The 21,994-nt window shown below is 37.5% G+C and overlaps 2 protein-coding genes across 3 annotated transcripts; one reads left to right on the plus strand and one right to left on the minus strand.

Moving 5' to 3' along the window:
- Positions 1-867: 867 nt before the first annotated feature.
- On the minus strand, positions 868-14,730 carry LOC135605766 (uncharacterized). Of its 2 annotated transcripts, none has more exons than XM_065096223.1 (17): positions 14,694-14,730; positions 11,990-12,146; positions 11,703-11,891; positions 10,334-10,510; positions 9,723-10,131; positions 9,346-9,464; positions 8,096-8,173; positions 7,844-7,984; positions 7,691-7,735; positions 6,997-7,163; positions 5,446-5,524; positions 5,280-5,365; positions 2,795-2,924; positions 2,581-2,713; positions 2,273-2,415; positions 1,688-1,880; positions 868-1,487 (listed from the first exon to the last, which is right to left on the minus strand). In XM_065096223.1, exons 2-17 carry the CDS (start codon positions 12,107-12,109, stop codon positions 1,282-1,284), a joined length of 2,415 nt encoding a protein of 804 aa, XP_064952295.1. In that variant the 5' UTR covers positions 12,110-12,146; positions 14,694-14,730; the 3' UTR covers positions 868-1,281. The 2 variants fall into 2 exon arrangements, with proteins under 2 accessions (XP_064952295.1, XP_064952294.1); XM_065096222.1 differs by lacking the exon at positions 14,694-14,730 and adding an exon at positions 12,589-12,890.
- A 580-nt stretch (positions 14,731-15,310) lies between these two features.
- LOC135605767 (protochlorophyllide-dependent translocon component 52, chloroplastic-like) lies at positions 15,311-21,994 on the plus strand. The gene is made up of 7 exons (XM_065096224.1): positions 15,311-15,898; positions 17,150-17,337; positions 18,385-18,477; positions 18,640-18,823; positions 18,906-19,109; positions 20,839-21,026; positions 21,448-21,994. The coding sequence occupies exons 1-7, from the start codon at positions 15,401-15,403 to the stop codon at positions 21,701-21,703; spliced, it is 1,611 nt and encodes a 536-aa protein (XP_064952296.1). The 5' UTR covers positions 15,311-15,400; the 3' UTR covers positions 21,704-21,994.

The following is a 21,994-nucleotide window of genomic DNA, read 5'->3' on the forward strand; positions in this document are numbered from 1 at the left end:
ATATGTACCGTACAGATAGCTGATCATAGTATACTGATACAAACCAATATGCCTCTATCTTTGTTAAACCCATCGTCTTTTCTTTCTCCCTACACTATGTTTGTCACCATCTTTGCATTCTCATCAAACCCAGGAGCGTTGTGGGCACCTTCGCATTCTCATCAAACCCAGGAGCGTTGTGGGCACGAGTGTGAGTATCTCATGTCAGCCCTAGCCACCCTCCTCAACCCCAAGAGTGTCGCATACATAAAGGGGGGCAATCGATAAGACCAACTTGCACTTACAAGCACAAGTGTGACCGATGAAATCAACCCTTGCACAAATGGAGTTTGACCAACGGGGCCAACCTACACACAAAAGCATGGGCAACCAAGCAAGAGAGGCCAGCCCACGCGTGAAAAAATACTATTTTGATAAGAAAATAAAATACTATATGAAAAAACACTATTTTGTAAAGACACAAACAATCAAGGGAGGATGATCAATCGGGCAAAACGGGATGGTCGACAAAGATAAAATGATTATTTTGATAAGAAAAATACTATTTGATAATTTTCAAAGGATAAATATATATTTTTAGAATTCGGCCAAGAATCAAAATAGGCAAAAACAAATCGCGGACCCAACTAGAAGAGCCGGTGGGAAAAGCCGCCACACCATGGCTCCATATGGGCCCCATCGCTGCAGCCATTCACATTGTCTGGTAAAGGTCACGTGCGACCGTTGATCAGTCCTGTTCATCTTGATCCACCTCGGAAACTCAAAGCTCATAGGGACTCGGCGGATGCAAGGTCACAGGAAGCAGGGAGCACAACACCAGTGGAAGAACCACTTGTTCAAAACATGAAAATACGTCCCTGGGAAACCTTCAAAAATAAATGTATAAATATATTATCGAAATCAATCTCAACTCAATGCATTTGGGAATCAAGAGTTTCAAAAATTAAAGAAAACAATTGCCAGTTAGAAGTAGGAAATTCGGAATCCCAATTTACAACGCACATTAGCTAAATTACAAAATTTTCAGAACCCAGCTGAGCTCATGAGCACCCTCCTGAGATTTCTACACGTTATAAATCAATGGCCACTTTCTGCAAGCAGATTGATTTTTGCTCCTCTGGCTGCCACAAACATAGAATCTTTTTTAGCGGTCAAAAAAAGACTGAATACCACCATTTTGATGATTGAAGGCCTTTATCGCTTTCTGTAAACTCTTCATGTGTCAGACATGGAGACTGCATAGTGGTGACTGCATATTAGAGTCCAAAGATCTTAAAGGTATCATTCATTCATACTTGGCTTCTTCTCGATCAAGGATGCCAAAAATGTGGAGCAAAGTTTGGTTAGTGGTGGAAGAGCATGGGAAGATCCATTGAATATGGTTTCCCAAGGTCTTTCTGAGGGGGCAAATGTGATTTCTGGAACTTGGTCTTGCTTTGGATTTAGGTTAGAGAGATCCCCATAAATTGACGCATACCCGAACATGCCTGCAAACCCCACAAAGGAAGATACAAAATAAAAGCAACCAAAATTAGTAATTGCTACATTCAAGCATTGTGCAAGTAAACAAAATAAGCAAACTGCTTGCAAGGAGAGCTTTATGTCATGTGGGTGGACCAGTCATGTGGAACGTCCCACAGAATCTATAGAACATGATGCTGTCGAGATATGCCATCATGACTCTTACCAGCTTCTTCCAAAGCAATTTGACTTGTTCGAGAACTCTTGCCAATTCTATTGTCCATGTTGTGTGGATCAAAGATGATGTACTCATGATCGCCATTCACATATACCAGCAAAGAAGGTTTTTCTCCATCCATAGCTTTGATTTCATCAAAAGATGGATTAGCAGGTACAAAAGCAAGGCTACCACCCTTTGCCTGGAATCAGCAAATGAGCAATCAGATTGGCATACTGAACTAGAAAACTACTATATATTTGATCCTTTGTGACTGAATTTAATTCCAGTAATTAATAAATCTAGAAGGCAAAGCTATCATGAAACTAGACAAAACACTGAACCAAAGACATTAGAAAAAATGACTCTTCGTCATGAAAGATCATCAAGGTAACACAGAAGCCAAGTGAGGCACAATGATATACAGATAGATCTTCAATAAAGGTTAAATTAATCCTGAAGTGTGGTCTGTAAATGCTCAGACAAGTTTCAAAGCGCAAAGTCTGCCAAATGGAAAATAAGGAGACAAGTACAATAGGCAAACCTGCATCTAAAATAGTCACTAAAGTACAACTAGATATGTAGAGAATCTACCTTCTTCACCATCCAAGTTGCCACAGGAACTGGATCTTCCACATCGAACAATAATATTACTCCATTTTCTTTCTCAATTCCACATTGTGAATTGAGAAGCACTAGTACAGAAAATTGAGATGTATCACGAGAACTGCTTAAGGCTGTAGAAAAATGAAAAACCAATTAGTTCAAAGATCTAAGACCATCAAGTAACCTACTGAGTGTTCAAAGAGAAAAATGCATATGATGTTTTAATTTTCACACAATGTGTGAGTCCTAAGGCAGTAGTCAAAACATGAGCATTTAACAGTAAACAAAATACATACCCTCTGCAACAAGCTTGTATGACCAAGACAATCTTAATTTTGAAGTAGTCAAAACAGCTAACTGTGGTGTTGAACCACCTGTAAGTGACACCAGATACTCTGAATTCCCGATAAATGACAACGACGTGATTGGCTGCAAAGCACATCAAGATCAGAACATTGTCACCCGATTTGGGCTTGCGAATAAAAGCAATACAGGTAAGATGATAATCACCGAATGTGTATCTCCAATTACAGCCACAAGTACATTGCTATCAGGGTCCCATAATGTAACTACAGACTCTGCTGCAATAGCTAGAACAGATCCATCAGCAGAAAAAGCTGCAGCTGTCATAGGTCTACCCCTGTCATCAATTTGTAAAATTAGTCACCAAGTATAATTCATTGATCATTCAAAGGGATAGATAGATAAATGATTTCAATAAGATTGAAAAAAAGATGAACACATACATATAGTTCAAGTATATCACCATTAAATCAATCTAAATGTCCGGGTATTATTGCAAAAGAAACTGAATTATACTGTTTTTCTACAATGATATGTGCATATCAATCATATGTTTTCAACACTGGTTTTCTAGTAACGTAAAGCAAATGATTCAACAAGGCAAACAGCAGTATGGAATACATATGCTGGATAACCCCCTACTAAAGAGCACACAACGCCAATATATGTGAAATATCAACTAGAAACATCATGCCAGTAATGTGGCTCCATTTCATCTGAGAGAAGCCTTGAATTTGATAAAATCACAGATATCATCACAGGTCCAAAAACCATTGTTAACTGAGACCAGGTTTAGAAGTTGCATATAATCCCCAGTGATTGAAAAAGGCGCTCGCCTAGGCGCTCGGGCGAGGCGAGGCGAGGCCCGAGCGCCTCGCTAATGTCCCAGGCAGCGCGCTTCAAACAGGCGCCACCTGGGCGCTTCGGGCGAGCGCCTGGGTAAACCAAGTGACCGAACCAGGATTTTAGGTCTGGTTCGGTCCTGGTTCGGTTGTTAGTTGGTTCAATCGAACCAACTAAACCGATATAACCCTTACCCATCCCTAACCAGCTGCCGCTCCCGATCCCGATCTCGCTGCTCGTCGCTCCTGCTCTCGTTGCCGCTGCTCGCCGCTGTCGCTGCTCGCGCCTCCCGCGAGCCTTCCCGCTGCTCGCGACTCCCGCGAGCTGTCCCGCTGCTCGCACCTCCCGCTCCCTTTCCCTTTCCCGCTACCGCTGCCGCCACTAGCCGCTGCTTCCTCGTTTCTCCGTTAGGCTCAGTATACAGTATAATCTTAATATTAAGTTTATTTGAATTTTGAAATGATTAATTTTCAATACTGTTAATAGATTAATAATATATTATTTTGATTTTAATGTTGTTAATTTTTATTTATTTGAAATTATTGCTAGGTTTTAACATAAATGACTTTGATGTAAAATTTTATTGTTTTGAATTTTGAAACTTTTTGTTAATGTAACATTGTGATTTTGTATCTTAGATTTTCTTAATTTAATAGCATATTTTTATTTAAAATTTAAAATAATTATATTTATTAATTATATTATATATTTTTATATTTTAGCGCCTCGCTTCGCTCGGGCGAGCGCCTAGCGCCTCGGGCATTTTTGAACCTTGACGCCTTTTGACGCTTAGCACTTTTTAAATCACTGATAATCCCTCAACTAGCCATGCCATCAAAGAATTAAAAACCTAAGACAAGTACTACTTAAGAATAGCAGCTATTGTACCAAGATAGCATGACAACATATTTTTCATCAAAAACAAAACAGCATGGCCATCGGTGCTGCACCTTGCTAGTAACATAATAAGTTTGCATATAAAATTGCACATTTTCCAATATTCATAGTAATAGCATCCACTAGTTCCTAGCAAAAGGTGCAGATCCTTTATAAAATAACATTGCCAAGCGAAGGAAGCAGCACTCTTCAATTCCTGCTAGGTTACCCTTCTGCCATCGTTTTATACACAAAATTGGTAGTCTGTACATCTTAGAATCTACACTGATAAGTTACCATGATTTCCATCCCTAGTCAACTGATGCCCAAATCTCGTGAATCTGCAGCAGCAACTCATGACCAAACCCTGTCAATATGCATCACAACTCAACATGACTTTTCAGCCAAGTCAATGTTTAGAATCATGACCACTCATTTGTGATACCAAGCAACATCCTTAACTAACTCTAGGTGTTGAACTTGCTTAATCCATCATATTTTACATAGACCATGGCCACTAGTTTCCTATCAAAATTAACATTAGCAAACTTGTCTTGGTTATTCATATGCAAACTTGAAAATCCACATGGTTATTTTTTACCAAGTATCTCTGGATGTTCATATCATAATGACTGACGAGACTCCGCAGTTTTTCCTTGAATGTAGTTTTTTGGTTTCAGGTAGACGTAATGTGATCATTGCGAGTATCCTCAATTTGTCTATGAGGATTAAATCAGCAAATCAAGCATTCAATATTTTTTTTACTTATTTGAGATTACAAACAGCATCAACCAATAGAATGCTTCCAATAGTTTGATTCAACAGATTGCAGCCTCTAGAAATAATTTCAATTTCATTCAACACTAAAGTTTTGCCATGTGAAAAGGAGAGTTGCAAAGACAAGGCATTTAGTACATGAAAAAAAAATCTGATCAGAATATTAAAAAAAACATGAACAATAAAGATTTATTACTTGTATGAACCAACAGATTGGCATCGCCAACCAGTTTTCTGGTGCAACTGATCATTTAACTTGATGCCCAAATTATGAATCCAAATCTACAAAGTCAAAAAAATTGATATTCAACAAACATAACACAGAAAGAGTAACACAAGGAAGAGTAAATAATATGTATTACCTTAAAATCACCACCAAAAGAAGATGTGACGGCCATGCAATGTCCAGGACGGAATGCAAGAGAAGAAATTTCAGCATCACTGCATAAGAAAGAATAGCAATTACAAAAAAGATATCCATATTTTCAGAACCAAGGATCTTCAACAACCACAAAACAACTTTAGAAACAAATTCCAAATATCCATTTTAAAAAGAGGGATCACAACCGTCAAGCTGGAACCAAGTTGAATAGGAAAAAGAAAAGTGAATCGGACAATTGTCAAATGTTTAGATATCCTAAAAACTAATAGCTTCATAACCTTGTTCATATAAAATATATGTTTCCTCCTTCTATACTTGAAGTGTTTGACTGTTGTTCACAATAGTAGATTCCATAGTAAAATTCAGACTCTGTTTTCTGACAAATTGAAACTACTTCAACTTTAATTGACCATTTTTCCACCCACACATCACGGTATCTCAGTCAATGCACCTTCCGAACATCAGTGATTCAATGTATTAAATATTTCTGAGTAATTATAACACCCCCTTCAACCAAACATTTGTAACCTTGCATAAAAATATGAGATCCACATGTAAGGCATCAAAACAAATAAAAGTATAGAATTCAGAAGGCCGTATCTTTAGATCTAAATGACAAAAGATCAATATAGAGCATCTGGAATTTAAAATTATGGAAAGAAGCATCGTGTAAGAAGCAAAAGAAAATAATAAAAGTATGGAAAAGAACATGTTTTCTGGTCTTTCTTATCATATGTATTAATTCCTGCCACTGGGTCATCTCAAATCACATTACTTTTGCTTCAAGTATTTGTGATACTTAAGCATATCCACCTCACAGGAAGATATCATGTGAATACAGTCTCAATATTGCAATAAGTTTAAGAAGGCAATAATCTTTTCACTACTTTTAGTGATCAGGCGAGTGCTACCACATGCACAATTTTAGGTTGTGCAATGATGTATTTCCACTTTGCACCCTGACTAGTAGTTTGAGATATATAAAATTTAGTAGCATGGAAAATTGAAGATTTAACATTCGACTTTGTTGCAAAGTTATGAAGGATTTACAGAAAAACCTAGAAGGTTTTTCATGTGAATACAGTCTCAATATTGCAATAAGTTTAAGAAGGCAATAATCTTTTCACTATTTTTAGTGATCAGGCGAGTGCTACAACATGCACAATTTTAGGTTGTGCAATGATGTATTTCCACTTTGCACCCTGACTAGTAGTTCGAGATATATAAAATTTAGTAGCATGGAAAATCGAAGATTTAACATTCGACTTTGTTGCAAAGTTATGAAGGATTTACAGAAAAACCTAGAAGGTTTTTCCTTCTTATTGATGACAAGTATATTGCTCATTACATCACACAATAAATCCCAAAAAATATTTTGGATATAACTTGCAACTTGGACAAGAAGCAGCAGCTTGGAACAGAGATATGAGCTCATTTAGACCAACTTGGAAATACGAGATCAAGTAACCATTGTAAAATTAACAGAGGTAAAGATATTGAACTCTGGATGAAGCTATGTAAGTATTTTTACCTGTGAGGCTCATAAATGACAGTTGACAATGAGTACTCTGCAATCCGAGAGCCACGCATCCAAAATTTCAGACTTACAAGTCCACCTAATCCATCTTCAGGAATCTTAACATCAACTGTGCCCATTAGGGAGCCATCAAGGGAAACAGAGACTAGAGCCACATATAGCTGCAACCATCAAAAGTACAAACAATACCATTCCACAAAGCATCAGTAAAAATTTAATATATAATATTATATATATATATATATATATATTTTTTTTTTTCATATCTACAGGATGGTGACAAAATTAATTATTCTTCTAAATTAGCAACATTCCATGATATAAAGAACTGTGTCAAAATTAACATGCCTACAACTTTCTGCATGAATGAACAGCCAGCAAACAAGTTAGAGTACAAAAAAAGGGGCATACACCAAGAATTGGAGTCGAAGAGGACTTAATTATTACAAACAAGATAATATAGCAAGACATGGTTCACCTTACCGGTCCGTACCAATGTACTGACCGTCGGTATGATATGTACTAACATACCGACACAAGATATGGTAGAGTGTACCAACGGACTGGTATCTATCACCCATATCGATCCCTTGTTAGATTGGTAAATATCGCCCGTACCAAACAATATGTCATCATACGATGAACCTTACAGCAAGATACGTGTATCTAGAATAAGTTTGTTCCTTACCGTGACATCATCCACGGGTTGGAAATTTCTTTTGCACACTTGCACCTAGAAAATATCAGAATGTTCACAATAAATATATTTCTCTAAAAAAACAATAGAACAATAAACAGACAACTTCAGATCATAAAAAGGAGGCAGAGGAAGATTGCTCACCTGTGAAACCTCATGGTTATCAAACAAACTAAAGAACTGTACACAATAATCTTCAGTCAGCACAGCAATTAACCCAGCTGTCTCATCATATGCAACTTGTGTGCACAAGCCTTTATGTCCAACAGGATATGAGAAAGGAAGCTAATGATCATATAAGTATATATTAATTGAAGGTAGCTTATGCAAGGATGTATCACTGTTTAAGTCTGAAATAAGCCCACAGGGGATTAGTGTATTAACCATCTGACAAACCTTGATTCCAGCAATAGACTTTGTGATCTCCATTGTAGGCATTTTTAACAGATGGATGTGATTATCTGCACAAGTTACCTGAAATGACAAATATGAATTAACATCAACTACTCTAGAAAACTCACATATGTATCATACCCATGAAGGAACGACGAAGTACAGTAAAAGAGAAGGAAAAAAGAAGGACAACAAACTCATACATTGTATGTTTAATTCTTGGATAAGGTGTACACAAGAATCCATGTAAGAATGAAAAATGCTGCTTACATACATACATATATATATGCACACACTTAACAAAAAACTAGTGCAATATTTTTACAAATGTCCGGTTGAGTTCCACTGCCAGATACATGCCAATAAAAAAATATCATTATTTTGAAGGTGATAAGTGCAGATAATGTTGTTGCTTCAGATATCTTTTAGCCTCATAAGAATGCAGGATAATGATTGCTTTCTGACACCAATGTCCTAAAACAATTCAATCCAGATTGATATAGAGAGGATTAGGCATTGAACTGCCCCAAAAATATAAGCAAATAAAATTTTGTTAAAATTTCTACTTAAACCCGGATATTAGCTATTTTATAACTAGGAACATACTATTTCAAAAAGAATATTTAAGGAATTTTGGTGATGACTGCATGACTTAGTTGAATTACAACTCTAGCTGGTTTTGCTTTCTCATGAAAGAGAGCCAAGTAATTCTGTCATATCAATGCAACATAGCTAGACTTTGATTTGTATTTTAATATAATGTCACCCAAAAACTATGATGCCTAAAATATATACTAAGCTATAAACAATAACATCAAGAGACCATCAGAGTTTTAGAAAGGAAATGTCTAGATTCCAGGTGAACTTTTAGCTGTCATCTGATATAACATTGAGATGTAAGCAGGACAGTCTTGAAATGGCCAAACCAAAATGCTGATTTGAGATCCATGTCCTTCATGCACAAATTTATTTGACTGAAAAATATAGCCGTCACCTAGCATCCCTCGTACAGGTTCATAACAAGATTACATGTTTTGCAGTCAGGACCAAGCAAGCAACCCATACCAGATTTCTAGAAGCCACTACATAGTTACTGCATCTTCCAAGTGACTTAATCTGAACAATAAACTAAAGAGAACAGCAAGAAACTAAAAAAATTTTCCATCCAGTAAGTGCATCGCATCAGATGAATCATCAATATTCAATTAGATCATACAAGGGGAGATAAAGCAATTTTCTATCAGAAGTCTTACACAAGAAAGAGAAGGATCTGGAGATTCAGTAAAGTATAAAAGTGGTGATCCTAAACGTGGCTTGAATTTTTTCTTTCCAGTGTCGATCTGCCAAACCACAATGACTCCTTCCTTTCCACCTGATACAATCCAATGAAAGCTTACTGATAAGAACAAGGATGCAACACTTAAACTATATGTTATAGAAAAATTTGAAAATCAGGAAGCTTCAAAGAAGTAATGAAGGTCTTTTTTATCCTTTCTATGATCAGATGTATTTTGACTATAGTCAATCAACTGCCAATGAACTAATGCCAACATGATAAGGCATTACATTGTAACATCTAAAAGATCATAATAAGCTCTAATCAATTATGTCATAGTCAAACATGCACTACCTGAGTACAAATAAGCTCCATCAGAAGAGAAGGAAAGAAACTTAATCTCACTAGGGTGCCAATGCCATGTCGAGCAGGAATCAGCATCATCATTGTTCCTCACCCCAGGCTTTTCTTCATCAGTTAAATTCTTTTTCTTATTGGTTGCTTGTGAATCTCCTGAGAATTTTCTTCTCCCAAAACCAATCCACATCAAGATCCTTCCTGTTACATCACCTCCAGCCACCATTCTCAGTTTTGGATGAAATGCTAAAGCAGTCAACTTCTTTGTGTGATGCAGCTTGATCTTTTTTATTTCTTCAATCCTAAAATCATTTGAAGGAATCTTCCAAATGTCAAGTTTTCTTTTGTTCGTTATACCTAAGAATTCCCCATTTTTACTCACAGATAATAACTCTGGTTTTCTGGTCTGCAGAAATCAGATTCAATATCATGTCACAGTCTGCTCTTGAGTCATTAACTAGAATTACAAGTTGTGAGTTCAGCAAATAAATAAAAATAAATCTTTGCTTAATGTTCTAATAGGATTATATGTCACATCAATTTAACAGGAACTGTTTAAACAATCAATCCTAAGAATGACTGCAGAGTGAATACTTTCATGGTCATACCTCAGCCAACAATCCTCTAACACGACGTGACTTTGTTAAATTGTAAATCTGGATCTGCCCACGAAATGCCTTATTTTCATCAGCTGATATGGTTGGATCTTCAACTGATATAAATGCATAATGATTAGATGTCTTCTCACTGCTTCCAATGGGTGTGCATGAAATATTCGGAATGACCTACAAGAAAATGATACCATATTAAAAATTTAACAAAAAAAACCCATGAAGATAACAAAACGATACAAAGAAATAGACCTCAAACATAAAGACATGTTGAAAAAAATAGATAGCCAAGCAAAAAAGATTTCACAATAACAAAAATGGATTATAATCTGTATATCACACAATATAAAACTTCAAACAGATAACAGAAAAACTACAAAAGATACAAGCATGATCATAAGAATTAAAGCGACTTATAGTAATGAGATAACTTGGAAAACTAATGATGAACCTTTTATCCAAAAACCACAAGAAAAAAAGATCCCAATCTATGCCTATCCTAACTAGGAAACCAACCGAAAATACATCTAAAATATTTAATTACAAAAATTAGAAGCATTTTCAATGTTTCACAAGTTCCATTTTGAGTGTAGAACTGTAGTTCCACCAAACTGAAGTTTCATAGAGTGAAAGATCTAGGAAATCTAGATCTAACAAATAACATATAATATTTTTCTGATCCACATATAACATTGATTTTGGACAAATTTTAATTTTCAAGTGAAAAACGGAAACACTAATGCAAGGTCTAGGGATAGTCAATATATACATACAGTCTTATACTTGAAAACAAAGAAACTACTTCTATAACTTCAAACCCAGTCAGTCAGGCCATATGAGAGCAATCTTTATGTGATAACAAAGTCCCAAAGCTTGTCTTCTTAGCAAAGTAGCAAACGTGAAACTAAAATTGTTACTCACCTTGGATAATAGTCAACCAACTGGGTGAATCAGGAACCATGGAAGGTGATTTGAGATGATTGAAGTAGTTATAAAATAGGCTACCGATTTCATGTCTTGGTCAATGTTCTTCAGACAATAGGAAACCCAAATGCAATCCATGCTACATTTTGGTTTAAATTTAGAGGCCATTTTTTTATGACCGACAAGTCCAAGATAACACTTTTCTGATATGGAACGACCAAGTAGTTCTTGCAACAAGCTAAAATCATGACTTAAACCACTATTGTTCGTACATGTCTACCTCAATATCACTTAAACTCTAACTCTCCGTATAAAGAAGGAAAACTTAACAAAAAAATGAAAAGAAAGAAGCAGAGAGGTAATCATTAACTAGTTAGTTAGTCAAATGCAGCAAGCTTGCAGAATAACAAAAATCACAAAGAGGTGGAATGACAATACTTACCATCGAATGGATTGGAAGCTGGACCTTCACCTTCTTTATCAACTCAGGCACAGAGAAATCCCAGTAACAGATGGTCCCATCTATCGATGATGTCCAGCAGTAGCTGATGAACTTACTCGAGGGCGCGGCTACTGGAACAACGACAACTGACGTGACACGGTCAGTGTGACCACCCTCCAATTCCGTAATCTGACACATCAATATTGGATTTTGATCATCAAACTTAAACTCTTCCGACACTCTCTATCTCCCTATCTCGAAATCAAAGTTCGAGGCAGACGAATAACCTTCATGCCGGTAGAGGTGCTGAAGATGGAGACAGTGCAACCAGTGCACACCAGGAGCTTCTTGCCATCATGAGAGAAGACAGGAGGTGACGAAACTAAGCTCTGACCTCCCGGGATCATGGTGCCCGATGTCGTTCCAACCCTAGGGTTTCGATGGCTGCAGAGGTAAAAGCAAATGAAGAACATGAAGATCAGTTCGATCATTAAACCAGATTATAGAGAAATACATGGTATGCATGATGTGCATTGTTGCATCCATAAAGCAGATATATCGACAGTGTGGTTAGTGATGATATTGACAGCCAAATGACGCCAAAGTCCCACAACGCCGAGGCTCTCGCCCGAGCGAAACGAGATGCTCTCGAATATTATAATTAAAAGAATATACAACTAAATAGAAATATGCTAAACATGTTTACGAAGACCTATATTAGAATTAAACTGCTTTGTACACTTGTCATTAATTCTAAAATCTAACATATAATTTCAAAACAATAAATATTAGAGATTTAACAATCTACTGTTAAACAGTAGTTAGAGGGGGAAAAAAACCGTTAACAGTAGCAGAGGGGGAGAAAAAAAAAAGAGAAAAGTGTCACCGATGGTTGACAGTAGGGAAGGAGAAGGCAGCGGTGACGGAGGAAGCTGCGGACGGCAGTTGCGACAGCGGCGGACGGCGACGTCGTGGACGGACGAAGCTTCCGAAGTGTACGTCAGTCGTGGAGGAAGCTGCGGTCCTCTCCCTCGACGGTATAAGGAACTGCCAACGGCGGCGGAAGGAAGCTACGGACGAAGGCTAAGCCGTCGGACCCGTCCGTCGGTGACAGAGGAGGCCTCGGTCCGCTGCGTCTGCGGTGGAGGCAGCGGCAGAAAGCGTCGGCCGCGAGGGGAGGAACGCTCGCTAGGGTTGATCGCTCAATGGTGGCTTTTGTAGGTAAGAAAGTGGTTAGTTGATTCAATCGAATCAACTAGCCAATCGAACCAGACTTAAAAGTCTGATTCGGTTCAACTATTTAAACCGGACGCTCAATGGTGGATCTAGACATCATGAACAGTGCATATAGACTGTAGACAAAATAGAAACCTGTGTCTCTAGCAGTTGCTCTGACAACAGCGGCCGCTCGATGGTGGATGCATTATGGCAGAGAGCATGTATTTCCACAATCAAACAGCAGCTGAAAGAACAGCAAAAAATGTAAACAAAGCCCAACCTCTTCCCACCTTGGCAACTTCTTAAACACTGGTCTGCCTGATTACAAGGATCATGCAGCTGCAGCAACTCTCTAATACCGAGCGTCTCTCTCTTCCCCCCTTGTCAATTTATAGGTTCAACAAGAGTTCATTTCGTTGTTGGCATTGTTTTCCCTTGTGGTATGAACATCCCAGCAAATTTGTGGTATGATCCACCTAATGAAAAGGTAAGGCATCATCTGTCTAAGGGCAGGCATATCTAGCATAAATGATGTTTTTATAGCAGCTCTTATAAACAATGTCACTGAGAATTATTATGGAAAGTAGAAACACTTCCATCTTTGCAGTTAGATTACACTTATTTTTCAAGATTAAATCTTTAATTTCTTCCCTCCTTTTTTTCATTAACTTCCTATCCACGGCCTTGAGCAATCCAGGAAATAAAGATAGGATGTAGGAAACATTGCCATGTAACAACTTATAATTCTTATAAAAGAATCCTTCCATGGCACTAAAACTATTCCCAAAAAAAAACTAGACTCGATTTGGAACATGTCAATTGAACCCAAATCCAAATTCATCAACAGTCTGAAGGGATTCGGGTTTGCCCTTCCTCCTTACATGCCTAGTAGACCCAAAAGTGCTTCAATTTCCATCATAACTACAGATAATACATCTGTTATCTTGAGTACAAACTAGAACATATTGATTCTAATTAGACTTAAACTTGAACCCTCAGTCTTTACTAAAGCTGCCAGGGTTAACAACAAGAATCCTGATAGCATCTAGGGCTCTTCAAACAATGCAAATGATAATACTTTATGCATCTAAAAAAATTGCTACATTATAGTAATCGCACACACCACTAGAGAGAATCGGACAGCATACATGCAGTAACCAGTAATTAGACCTTTCATAAGATGCCTGTCAATTTCCTTCACAGAACTGCCAATTTCAAGTTCAAATAACAACAATCAAAAGACGAACTTCCGGCTATGACGGCCAATTTCCTATACATATTGTATAGGTTGGACAAATAGGTGCCTCTAGGAAACTGTGATGCTTTCTACTCGCGGAAGATAGAGAAAGTTTCTGTAACGGAATGCTCACTATGGCAAACAGAACCAATTTTCAGTTTGCCAACTTACTGGAGCTAAGGAGATCGCATCCATCTAGAAGATGCATGACCAGAATTACCGATCCCTATCAAGAAACATCATAAATCGATCTCAAGAAAACCTTTTTTAGAACTTATCTTCGACCAAAATCACTATAAGCAATTAAACATCCTAATCGTTCCCACAACGCAAAAAAATTTCATCTTCTGTAGTGGATCGTCTCAACTAGCATAAACGACATATGTCATACACTACTGTTTAAAAGAACAAGAACAAACGTCAAGAACAATAGCGTAACATTATATAACCCAGCATACAACGACACCAAAAAAATCCATTGCAAAGAGAACGAAGGAAAAACAAGAAAGAGGAAGAGGCGTTCTTCGATTTCGAACCTTGCCGAGATCAATTCCACAAGGAGCCGGAAGCAGCGAAAGCGACAGCAAGAGAAAACAACGGAACCCTCATGGTGGTTGGTATTTATAGGGAACCACCCAGGGCATTAACCGGACCGTAGTGGAGCGGCAACGGCTCGACGAAACGAGTCAGTTAATGGGCCGGCCCGAAATAGACCAAACCGGACCGCAATGGACCCATACGAGTCAGTCAATCACCCATGTACGTATATATATATATATATACATATATATATATACATACATATATATATATACATACATATATATATATACATATATATATACATACATATATATATATACATATATATATACATACATATATATATATACATATATATATACATACATATATATATATACATATATATATACATACATATATATATATACATATATATATACATACATATATATATATACATATATATATACATACATATATATATATACATATATATATATACATATATATATATATATATATATATGCTTATGTATTTCACATTTGATGTTGCCCATTATCCAAATAGTTTAACGGTCGGAAATGGTCAAATAGTGTGGTTTAAATCGATTGCTTTGTGCAGCCATCTCATAGCACCACATGTTCGCTCCACGCGCCGTCGTGTTCCTCCTTTAGCACCTCTCGTTTGCCTCGATGCCCTTTCCGAACCCATCGCCTCATGGCCGCTCTCAATTCTCTCCTCGCTCCACACTCCCTCCCATCCAAAACCCCTCGCTCTTTCCCATCTCCTCTTTCCCCGTCATTCCAATATTCGGTACTCCGTCTCTCCTCCTCGATCAAGAACGCTAGACTCCACTGCCATGCCTCCGCCTCCTCCTCGGCCGCGGCGGTGGTGACCGAAGCGGAACCAGATGCCACCGGTGAGGGGGAGAAGTTCGACTGGTTCGCCCACTGGTACCCCGTCGCCCCCATCTGCGACCTCGACAAGCGGCGGCCGCACGCGAAGACTGTGATGGGACTGGACCTCGTCGTGTGGTGGGACCGGACGAAGGGGCGATGGCAGGTGTTCGACGACCGCTGCCCCCACCGATTGGCCCCGCTTTCAGAGGGCCGCATCGACCCGTCGGGCCGCCTGCAGTGCGTGTACCATGGCTGGTGCTTCGACGGCAGCGGCAGCTGCAAGTACATCCCCCAGGCGCCGGACGATGGGCCTCCGGTGAGTAACTTTGCTTGTCCGACCATCTTATTGTGTTCTGCTGTTGAAATAAGTTTGTTGGTTGATGCTTTTCTTAGAGTATATATAGTGTGGATTGTATACATGGATTCACCTTGTGGAGCTGAGTCCGACGAATTTGCCGCCTGAGGTGGCCAACTGTAACCCGCTGAACAATTATCGAAGCTCTTGCTTTTGCATAATCTACTTTGTATGGTGGCTTTTGATTTAGGTGTGTTACAATTGAGTAGATAAGTTCTTTTTTGTTTACATGACGAATAGATAATTTCTTCCTCGCTCTAAATGTGGTTAAAACGATACATGTTCCTTGATCATGACCATGGTTAGACACATATTAGTAGATCAGAATAGTGATTGCAACTCAAGGAAACAACTCACGACTCTAGTGCTGGTCAATGAGAAACAAACACACATGACTGAGAATCACATCGTGACAGTCGAGCTAAAATTGAGCATTGGAATATAGGAAATCATGTGAATTTGCTTTCCAAATACCAAAATTGTTGGAACTATAATAGAACAACAGGTGAAATGGTATAATTCTTGATTTGGTTAGATGTAATTGAATGGTTTAAACTAGAATAGGGCTAAACAGGAACCAAATCAATCTGTTTTGGCCAGAGTGGGACTTGATTTTGTTGGATTTAATTCAAGTCAATTCGACAGAGATCTAAGCTATTCATAACAATGTGCAAAATAGGCCATATAGTGACCATCTGATATCAATTTCAATAAGACTGGCTGTTGGATTCTATTTTTCATGTCGATCGTAATGATTCCACCTGATTGACTTGTATTGGGTGGTAGCCTATCAAATGTTTTATTCATTACAAGTATTAAATAACTAACATGTTGTTTGAGACACAAGTCATCATATGTTGACTGTATAGCTAGTGCACTAAACTAAATTTACTTTTGTCCAATTAGTGGATCAATTTTATTCCACATTGACCTAGCCCAAATTAAACAAACCACCTAGAGGAAAACAAGTATGAGAGTATGCAGGTAGATACTCTTTGTTTTTAATTTATTCAAACTGGGGAGGAAGTAAGTTTTGGGTTGGAAGTCAAGGGCCTTTCCACTAGGAAGTAATGATATAAATGGAAACTTCTATGAATAAGCAATAGCTATCATATAATGTGTATGTGTGGCATTATGTGATTGTGTGATATGTTAACCTTTTGTTTAAATAAAGTTAAACATAAACTATTGATTGATCATCCAACCCTACAGGTTCATACATTCAGGAAGGCTTGTGCTTCTGTTTATCCAAGTTTTGAACAGAATAAGATTTTGTGGTTCTGGCCAAGCACAGATCCTCAGTGCAAAGACATCGCAGTGAAAGCAAAGCCTCCATACATTGAAGAGTTAGATGATCCATCATACACTTCTACAATGGGAATGAGAGATCTTCCATATGGGTAGGTTCTTTTCTCTGGATTAATTTCCTATCATCAAACATTTACAATCCCAACTATGAAATTTTCAATCCCAACATTTATAAACTGACCATTCTTGGTCAAATTACCTGTTATGATCTTAAATTTGAGTTTTTTTTCAAGAAAATGAAGAACTTTCATTATGCTTCCATAGGAAGGCTATCATAAAACTCTGAATAGGGTGGAAGCTTCAACTCCCCACGTACAAGTTAGCTAAGTCTACTGTAGTTAGCTAAATTGTGTGCAAAAACATTCCTCTTCCAAGGCAAGTGGAAAAAACCGGTGACTCCAATAGTGGAGTTTAAATTTAAGTTTTCAGTATGTCATTTAGTAATAATTATGGAGTTCAGTTTGAGAACCTTTTTAAAAAGAAGAACATGAGCTTGAACATAGAGGGATTCATCAGTTTCTAAAATTGTGTACAGAACTTTGGGCTTGTTCGTGTTGGTGCCTCTTGACTAATGTCATAACTTGCCCTTTTATATTCTTGTTCATTAGTGTAGGCATCATCGCATAGAAATTACAAGTAGCAGCCAGTGCTTACTCTCTCAGATGTCTTGATTTCTTCAAAAAATAATGAAATGATATAAAATCACTGCAAGAACATGTAAATAAGGAAAAAAGGTGAAGGAAATGCATAACACCAGTATGGCATTATGTGATGGCAAGTCTATTGGATTTTGCTAAATTTCTTGCATTTTATACTCGATCTGTCTTCTAGGCAACCTTGATCAATGTGTTTGCTTTATAGAAAAGATTGTTTAGGTTTTTGGCATTTAACTTTCTGATTTGTCATTCATGCTGCAAAAGGCAATGCTTGCCCGTGGATGTGATTCTTCTGCCACCAGTTAACCATTTGCCACTCATATTTATGTTTAGACAGATGTTTCTAGGTGATGACAATTAATACACTATTTTAAATTTCCATGTTATCTGCATTTTCTTCTTCTAGGCCTAGATTATCCTGATTTATTGTTCAGCTTTTCTTGGAATATGAAGTCATCACTAAGTACCTGCCCGACATTTCAGGTATGAAGTTCTGATAGAGAACCTCATGGACCCGGCTCACGTTCCATATGCACACCATGGAATAATGAGAATCCCAAAAAGTCTGACTAGCAGATATGTACTTCTTGAAAACTTGTCTCAAATTAGCTGACTGAAGCACTTGAGCTTGTGTTCTACTAACATTTAATCCTTGAATTGCAAGTCAACAGAAAACTAAGCACTTGTATTGTGCAAGTTATCCTTTTTTTATTTCACTAACTAGAGAGACTCTTTCACAGTTAATGGTGACAGGGAAGGAGGCAGCCCTATTGATATAAGAATCGAGACATCAAACATAAATGGTTTACTTTCACAGCGGGATATTGGCTATAACAAATTTATAGCACCATGTGTATTTTATTCTGCACCTCATCGTCTAATGTCAGGGAATGGATCTGCTTCATCATCGGATGTCCAAGGGGTAATGTTTTGTTAATTCATTTCCTATGACAATTGGAGAGTGTCCACTCTGTTCTAAGATATATAACCTACTGTGGGTTCAGGGTTCTGCACTGAAGACACTCCAGAAGCAACGTAGATTTCTTCTAATTTTTATGTGTATTCCAGTTAGTCCAGGAAGAAGCAGATTGATTTATGTCTTCCCAAGAAACTTTGCAGTTTGGGTTGATCAAGTTGTTCCACGATGGATATTTCACGTAGGCCAGAATCTTATTCTTGATTCCGACCTCTATCTTCTTCATGTAGAGGTACGATTACTTTCTTCTTTGTTTCTTCCTGATATATTTATTTTGACTAATTTATGAACTTAAACTAAAATGAGTTACTAAATCTTAAAGGACAAAGATGTCTTCACCGTAATTCTGCAAGACATATTTAGTTCCTCTGTCTTTCTTTAAGCTACTTAATTTCACCCTCATCTTTTTCCTCCCTATGTCCTGGGGATATCTTTATGGGAAAAAAAATCTTTATATTTCATATGAGGTAATATTCATATCATTATGCAATAAACCAAACATTAGCAGGCTAAAATTAAACAGATAATAGATAGTCAATAAATATCCTGCTTATACCTTCTTTCACCCTTCTACTAGTGGAGCTTGTTTGCGTTTGTGGTTGTGTATGTATCCATTATGCACCCCAATTGCATGTTTTACCCGGGGATCATGGGCGTGATCAAAGAATTATCAGGCACATGAATTGACTGGGATTGATCTTCACAACCAGCTGCTTCTGCACACTAGATTGCTAATTTCTACTCTGAGCAATGTTTAAAACACCTTGCAAGCTAAGCAGTCAGAGAGCTAATCATCTCAACTATGTCTGAAATAAGCTAATTCCTCTTTTTCTAGTGATTGAGTCTTGACCTGTCGGTAACTATATAGGTTCTGCAGAGAAACTCAATTTGGAAGCTCTGGGACTTAAAAATCCCTTTGGTTTTCTAGCACATCTTCTAAAAATCAAATGAACTTACTGCTTCCTAATATCCAATCTCCATAATAACCTCCTCATCAATGAAGCATTAATCATGCTTATTTCCCCAGTCTTTTCCTCTTGGGGACCACGTACTATTTTATCAAATTTGCACTTCTCCTTTTCGGCACCCTCCAAGGAACATCTGAAATGCAGGAAATAAGTTAAGTAGCACTGCGTTACATTAATTGATCAGTCTGCTCACTTTGTTGGTTCTTGATGGCAAGATGGAAACTTCACTTTCAACGTTGTGTTATGGCAATTTGTATTCTATTCTTGCTATTATTTATTGATAACATCTGGGCTTGGACCTGTGTTGACCAAAATGGCATAATTGCAGGATTGAAGCTTGCATTATGATTTAGGATTCAAAAGATCATATGCTTGGACATGCACCTGCACCCAGATGTTTGCATCCATATCCACAAACAAAAATTGAGCCATTTATCTTTTCTGTTCTTTCTCCACATCATCTTTTGAAATTTAAAGCTGAGTGTTTGACATTTCTATGACATAAGATTTTGGAAATTTAGGTACATATTTGTCTTTCATGGCATTATCTCATAAATATGTGTCTTCTTGCAACTAGATAAGAACTCTTGTCATGTTGGAGATCAACTCTGATAAGCAACAAAAGGAAAACAGGAAGTGCTCCGGCCTAATAATCTTTTATTTTTAATTGTTGCAAAGCAGCAGCATATCCACTTATTTTGTTAATGTTGCCAAATCTTCCAAAAGCATGGTTCTAATTGCTATATTAGGCTATCACAGAAGTTAAGGTAATGTGGAAGATATTCCTTGCCGATATGCTAAGTCTCTTAATTATTTTGTTAATTTATGTCACACTGCTATGATGTTCCTTATTTTAATTTTTGAATGATGATTTGCTCGTTAAAGACAAGACCAGCAATGTTAATATGCGGAAGGCTCGAAGCAACTATTGTAGTATTACCAAAGTTTAAGGCTTGTCTGTTTGGCTCTTCGTTAATATATCTTTCTTCACAGGAGCGGAAGTTTGCCAAAGCTGGTTATTCTAATTGGCCAAAGGTCTGTTTTGTACCAACAAAGTCAGATGCTATGGTTGTTGCCTTCAGAAATTGGTTAAGGAAATATTCAAACAATCAGATCAATTGGGGAACCACATCTAGTGAACAACTTCCGCCTACTCCTCCAAGAGAGCAACTTATGGACAGGTAAAAACTATGGTGGTCTATTCATTCCTATGTAAATTATTATTAAATGCATATGTGCAATTGTGTATTCTATTGTAGGAAACATAGTACAATAATGATGTCCACTGATCTATAAAAATATACGAGATTCTAATAAGAAAATGCATAGTATATGTCAGAAGGACTTCAGCTCTGCAGAGGCAGTCTCACTCACGTGGGAATCTAATTCTGTCAGACTGTCCTCAAGTGATAAGCAAGATATTTAATCTTATGATGCAATTGGACATTTCATGTGTTTGTTTCTCTCGTACTGAGATTGATAACTTTGAACTTCAGCAACATGCATTTATTTTTTTATATGCTTCCCCTTCTGTACTGTAAGTGTAGCTTGCTTAAAAATGAAGTACTAAAACTAAAACATTGTCTGTTTCACTACTTTCAGATATTGGTCTCATGTCGTCCAATGCAGTAGCTGTCGTGATGCTTTAAAAGTTCTGAAGGCCCTTAAGTTATCTCTGCAGATTATCTCAATAGCTTCTGTAGGAATTGTCGCAGCCCTTAATCAGAGCATGATATCGACCATTACAAGGACTGTGATTGTCTCGACGGCAGTTATATGCTTCCTTGCTTCCAAGTGGCTCTCTGTTTTCATCTACAAGAACTTCTATTATCATGATTATGATCATGCTTTCAGATGAGGAATAGGGATCTGCTTTTCTCAGTGTGAATAAATCAACTTGCGTCTGGTTTGTTTGTCAATATCCTTTCTTCTGAGATTTATGTAAAAAAGGTCAATGGCTATGAACAGACATACAAGATCACATATCATATGATTCGCTATGCAGTTCTTCCATTCCGCAGATGCAAAATAGCAGTAAGTCCAAACTATTTGGGTCAACTAGAGAAATTTTACAGTATTGATCAGGATTATTTGCAGTTTCTGGATACATACAATTTTCATTATAATTGTAAAACAATGTTTCCATTCA

This window comes from Musa acuminata, chromosome BXJ2-2 (assembly GCF_036884655.1).
Source record: "Musa acuminata AAA Group cultivar baxijiao chromosome BXJ2-2, Cavendish_Baxijiao_AAA, whole genome shotgun sequence".
NCBI lineage: Eukaryota > Viridiplantae > Streptophyta > Magnoliopsida > Zingiberales > Musaceae > Musa > Musa acuminata.

What these genes read in the sequence shown, in the direction of transcription:
- LOC135605766 (XM_065096223.1), bottom strand. Translation starts at nt 12,109, where the DNA reads ATGATCCCGGGAGGTCAGAGCTTAGTTTCGTCACCTCCTGTCTTCTCT. An exon ending in AGCTTCCAATCCATTCGATG is followed by an intron (nt 10,511 to 11,702) that starts GTAAGTATTGTC and finishes ATTTTCTTGTAG; the next exon opens with GTCATTCCGAATATTTCATG. An exon ending in CAATCTGTTGGTTCATACAA is followed by an intron (nt 2,925 to 5,279) that starts GTAATAAATCTT and finishes AATTGATGACAG; the next exon opens with GGGTAGACCTATGACAGCTG.
- LOC135605767 (XM_065096224.1), top strand. Translation starts at nt 15,401, where the DNA reads ATGGCCGCTCTCAATTCTCTCCTCGCTCCACACTCCCTCCCATCCAAA. An exon ending in CATCATCGGATGTCCAAGGG is followed by an intron (nt 18,824 to 18,905) that starts GTAATGTTTTGT and finishes CTGTGGGTTCAG; the next exon opens with GGTTCTGCACTGAAGACACT. An exon ending in TCTATCTTCTTCATGTAGAG is followed by an intron (nt 19,110 to 20,838) that starts GTACGATTACTT and finishes CTTTCTTCACAG; the next exon opens with GAGCGGAAGTTTGCCAAAGC.